We start from the raw sequence: 5666 nt of genomic DNA on the forward strand, positions 1-5666 counted from the left end.
TGTACCGCGCTAATAACACACGAAAGTTCTATGAGAAATTAAACCGTTCACGTAAGGGCCACGTGCCACAGCCCGATATGTGTAAGGACATAAACAGGAACCTTCTTACGAACGAGCGTGAGGTGATCCAAAGGTGGCGGCAGCACTACGAAGAACACCTGAATGGCGATGTGGCAGACGAAGATGGCGGTATGGTGATGGACCTGGGAGAACGCGCGCAGGACTTAATTCTACCGGCTCCGGATCTCCAGGAAATCCAGGAGGAGATTGGCCGGCTCAAGAACAACAAAGCCCCTGGGGTTGACCAACTACCAGGAGAGCTATTTAAACACGGTGGTGAGGCACTGGCTAGAGCGCTGCACTGGGTCATTACCAAGATTTGGGAGGAGGAAGTTTTGCCGCAGGAGTGGATGGAAAGTGTCGTGTGTCCCATCTACAAAAAGGGCGATAAGCTGGATTGTAGCAACTACCGCGCAATCACATTGCTGAACGCCGCCTACAAGGTACTCTCCCAAATTTTATGCCGTCGACTAGCACCAACTGCAAGGGAGTTCGTGGGGCAGTACCAGGCGGGTTTTATGGGCGAACGCTCCACCACGGACCAGGTGTTTGCCATTCGCCAAGTACTGCAGAAATGCCGCGAATACAACGTGCCCACACATCATCTATTTATCGACTTCAAAGCCGCATATGATACAATCGATCGGGACCAGCTATGGCAGCTAATGCACGAACACGGTTTTCCGGATAAACTGACACGGTTGATCAAAGCGACGATGGATCGGGTGATGTGCGTAGTTCGAGTTTCAGGGCAAGGTGATGGTCTTTCGTGTTTGCTATTCAACATCGCTTTGGAAGGTGTAATACGAAGAGCAGGGATTAACACGAGTGGTACAATTTTCAATAAGTCCGTCCAGCTATTTGGTTTCGCCGACGACATAGATATTATGGCACGTAACTTTGAGAAGATGGAGGAAGCCTACATCAGACTGAAGAGGGAAGCTAAGCGGATCGGACTAGTCATCAACACGTCGAAGACGAAGTACATGATAGGAAGAGGTTCAAGAGAAGACAATGTGAGCCACCCACCGCGAGTTTGCATTGGTGGTGACGAAATCGGGGTGGTAGAAGAATTTGTGTACTTGGGCTCACTGGTGACTGCCGAAAATGACACCAGCAGAGAAATTCGGAGACGCATAGTGGCTGGAAATCGTACGTACTTTGGACTCCGCAAGACGCTCCGATCGCATAGAGTTCGCCGCCGTACCAAACTGACAATCAACAAAACGCTAATTAGACCGGTAGTCCTCTACGGACACGAGACCTGGACGATGCTCGTGGAGGACCAACGCGCACTTGGAGTTTTCGAAAGGAAAGTGCTGCGTACCATCTATGGTGGGGTGCAGATGGCGGACGGTACGTGGAGGAGGCGAATGAACCACGAATTGCATCAGCTGTTGGGAGAACCATCCATCGTTCACACCGCGAAAATCGGACGACTGCGATGGGCCGGCAGAATGTCGGACAGTAACCCGGTGAAAACAACGATCCGACGGGCACAAGAAGGCGAGGTGCGCAGCGGGCAAGGTGGATCGATCAGGTGGAAGATGACTTGCGGACCCTCCGTAGACTGCGTGGTTGGCGACGTGTAGCCATGAACCGAGCCGAATGGAGAAGACTCTTATATACCGCACAGGCCACTTCGGCCTTAGTCTGAATAAATAATAAATAATGCCATTGATATCAGTGACATTGAGGAAGCTTCTATTCAAGATGCAGAGCTAACCTTGATAAGGGATTCTTTTCGCTGCGGTACATGGAACAGGCTTGAGACAAAAGCATATAAACCGTTAAGAAATGAACTTGGTCTCGTTGAGGAGATCGTCGTGCGTAATAATAAAATGGTTATTCCTGTAAGAGGAGAAGATTTATAGAGCTGGCAGATGAAGGGCATCCAGGAGAACCGGCAATGAAACGGAGAATGCGTGATAGAGTTTGGTGGCCTGGAATGGATAAGAAAATAGCTAAATGGGTGGCTTCTTGTGAAGGATGCCGACTAGTTGGTTTGCCTCAGAAACCAGAACCAATGCAAAGGTGTCCATTACCATCTGAAGCTTGGGTAGACGTCGCGATTGATTTCCTGGGACCACTGCCTTCACTGCCTGTAAGTCATAATTGACTATTACAGTCGTTATAAAGAAGTTGAAGTCATGACAAAAATAACAGGCAAGAAAACGGTTAATAAATTGCATACAATATTCAGACGATTGGGTTTTCCTCGCATAATTACACTAGATAATGCAAGACAATTTATCAGTTTGGATTTTAGCGACAAAACAAATGGCATTCACTTAAACTTCACAACACCGTATTGGCCGCAACAGAATGGAGAAGTGGAAAGACAGAATCGCTCTTTATTAAAACGTCTTCAAATAAGTTCAGCTTTGAAGCGTGATTGGCAAAAAGATCTCAACGAGTACCTTATTATGTACTATTCTACTCCACACTCCGTTACCGGTAAAACTCCAACTGAGCTTTTGTTGGGTCGTACCATTAGAACTAAGATTCCGTTCTTGAAGGAAGTTGAAACAAACCCAATAACTGAAGAGTTTCAGGACCGTGACTGGAGTAGCAAATATCATTCAGGTCATCATGAAAATGAAAAACGGAATGCGAAGGAGTCCAATCTAAAGGAAGCAGATAAAGTTGTGATGCAAAACCTTAACCCTGTAAACAAGCTGAGCACCACGTTTGACCCAACGGAATGCACGATAGTGTCGAAATCAGGAACACGTGTTACGGTGCAGAATGAAATGACTGGGGAAAACTTATCAACGCAACTCAGCACTCGGATCACGGAAGCAGCAACTATCAATATTCAATCACGTACTAGCGACTATCATCAACAACTACAATGTGCGGTACTCTACAAGATCTCCGACCCGATTCCGCACAAATTCGTCGATATCACGGATTGGCGGTTACACCCAAGCAAGCAACTAGCAGATAGGGGGTTCAACATCCCTGGCAACGTCGACCTACTTATTGGTGCAGGTTTCTTTTATAAACTGCTCGGTAACGAAAGAGTCTCACTGGGTGAAGCACGGCCCATTCTTCAAAACACACATTTAGGTTGGGTCGTGGCAGGCATTTATGACACTGAGCTATCACCAGCTACTGCGGCAACATCCTCAAGTGCACTTTGCTTCAAATCATCATTCCTATCTGATGAATCATCGACCCTGAACAGAATGGTGGCAAGATTTTGGGAGCTGGAAGATTTTGCGCCAACGAAACACCTAACAGAAGAGGAGAGACTGTGCGAAGAGCATTACCAACAAAACACTGTCAGAGCTACTTCGGGAAGATACATCGTCAAGCTACCTTTTCGTAAGGACCCGGCATTAATAGGCGAAACGGCGTATTCGGCTTTGCACCAATTCAATGCAGTGTCGCGAAAGCTGGAAAGAAATCCGGAATTAAGACATAGATACTTCGAATACATCAACGAGTTCATCGAAAATGGCTACATATCCAAAGCAGACCCGGCAGGCCCGTCGGAACGACTAATCTACCTACCACACCACGGAGTGCTGAAGGAACAAAGTGATACGACCAAATTAAGAGTTGTTTTCAATGCGTCACTCAAATCAACGAACGGTACATCACTAAACGATCTCCTCATGGTGGGCCCTGTAGTTCAAGAAAATCTGTACACCATCCTACTGAATTTTCGCATACCGTGCATCGCCATCACCGGGGATATTGAGAGAATGTATTTGCAGATCCATGTCAGTGAAGCAGATAAGCATCGTATTAGAATGTTGTGGCAAGAACCCGGAAAACCCATCGCTGAGTACACACTGAACACCGTGACATTCGGCATGGCATGTGCACCCTACTTGGCAACCCGGACCTTAAAGCAACTGGTACTCGACGAGGGACATTTATTTCCATTGGCAAGGCAAGCATTAGACGACTTTTACGTAGATGATTGCCTAACAGGTGCATCATCAGTTGAGGAAGCAATCGAACGTCGTCGACAAATAACGGAGCTGCTGAAGCGAGGAGGCTTTTCCACCAGGAAGTGGGCAACAAACGATCCTGCAGTACTGCAAGACATCCCTCCGTCAGAGCGTGCAGTTAACCTCATCCAAGAACTAGATCCGGAAGCCAGTATGAAGACTCTCGGCGTACGATGGAACTTTGGAGACGATACGTTCACGTTCAGCTCATCATGTGACGAAGCAAAAAACTTATCAAGCAAACGGGACGTATTATCAATGATTGCTAGGATATTTGATCCTCTAGGACTCATCGGCCCAGTCATCATCCCAGCGAAAGCATTCATGCAAGAATTGTGGCAGCTACAAATCGATTGGACCGATCCCCTACCGGCATCCATGGTACTGCGTTGGTCAAATTATTTGGACAACCTTCGTGACATCGAAAACATAAGAATTCCTCGGCGTTGCATCAGCATTGGTCATCTAACACGAATACTACTGCATGGCTATTGCGATGCCTCGAATATTGTTTACGGAGCAGCACTGTATCTGCGGACCATTGACGAGGCAGGAAACGTCAGTTCTCGTCTACTCTGTTCCAAATTAAAGGTAGCTCCGATCAATACACCAACAATTCCGCACCTCGAACTCCGTGCCGCCGTGTTGCTAGCCCGCCTGATTGAAACCGTGAAGGCGGCTTTGCGAACATCGATTCATCAAATCGTTGCTTGGAGTGACTCTACAACGACTTTGGCATGGATAGCGGGTCCTCCGGCGAAATGGAAAACCTTCGTCTCCAATCGCGTCGCCGAAATTATCTCCATACTACCCGCTGTTAACTGGAGGCACATTTCTGGAACAAATAACCCCGCAGATCTGTTAAGTCGTGGTTTGGCACCAAGTGCTCTGGCAACTTTATCTTTATGGTGGGAAGGACCGGAATGGGACGATAGCCCACTCGAACCTGAAGTCAAGCAACCAACAGCAGCAGAAGTAGCAGTCATCGAGAAGGAACGAAGAAAACAAATTTCCGTTCAATCGTTCGTAGTTATTACCAGCGAAGTAGTCGATCAGCTTATACATCGGTACTCATCATTTTCTAAGCTCGTCCGCATCACTGCATGGATAATAAGGTTCATCACAAATTGACAGCGATCAAACGAAGCACATCAGTTTGGACCCCTTACGGTGAATGAACAAGAAGCTGCAAAGGTAATCCTGATACGGTATACCCAACAAATGCAATACCCAGCAGAGATTCAAGCATTGGAACAACAGCGGCCTCTATCAGAGAATAGCAAGTTACTACCTGTATCTCCATTTTTGGACGACACTCTTCTCAGAGCGGGCGGCCGGTTGGCACGATAAACTTTACCCTACCAAATCAAGCACCTGCTGGTGCTTCCACCGACTAGTCAATTGACAAAGCTGATTTCAGAAAAATATATTAAGCTCGTTTAGTGGAATGTATTAAACCGTCTAAGACGAATTAAGTACTGTCCATTTAATTCCACCAGTTAATTTTCGTTATCTTTGCAAATACGTATTTCGACCACAACTGTGTGGTCATCTTCAGTGTCTTGTACTTGACTCGACTTGAAGAAAACAATCGCAACTTACACTATTCATACTACGCTAGGTACCTAATCTAATCTTATT

At 46.8% G+C, this 5666-nt stretch overlaps 1 protein-coding gene across 1 annotated transcript; it reads left to right on the plus strand.

The window, feature by feature from the left end:
- Positions 1 to 2486: 2486 nt before the first annotated feature.
- LOC134221822 (uncharacterized) lies at positions 2487 to 5375 on the plus strand. The gene is made up of 2 exons (XM_062700999.1): positions 2487 to 5069; positions 5160 to 5375. The coding sequence occupies exons 1-2, from the start codon at positions 2487 to 2489 to the stop codon at positions 5373 to 5375; spliced, it is 2799 nt and encodes a 932-aa protein (XP_062556983.1).
- The last annotated feature ends 291 nt before the right edge of the window (positions 5376 to 5666 follow it).

This window comes from Armigeres subalbatus, chromosome 3, assembly GCF_024139115.2.
Source record: "Armigeres subalbatus isolate Guangzhou_Male chromosome 3, GZ_Asu_2, whole genome shotgun sequence".
In the NCBI taxonomy this organism is placed as follows: domain Eukaryota; kingdom Metazoa; phylum Arthropoda; class Insecta; order Diptera; family Culicidae; genus Armigeres; species Armigeres subalbatus.

Excerpts from the sequence above, each read along its gene's own strand:
- LOC134221822 (XM_062700999.1), top strand. The coding sequence starts at position 2,487 with ATGTACTATTCTACTCCACACTCCGTTACCGGTAAAACTCCAACTGAG. Across the intron at positions 5,070-5,159 it reads TCGTAGTTATTACCAGCGAA|CGATCAAACGAAGCACATCA; the intron begins GTAGTCGATCAG and ends ACAAATTGACAG.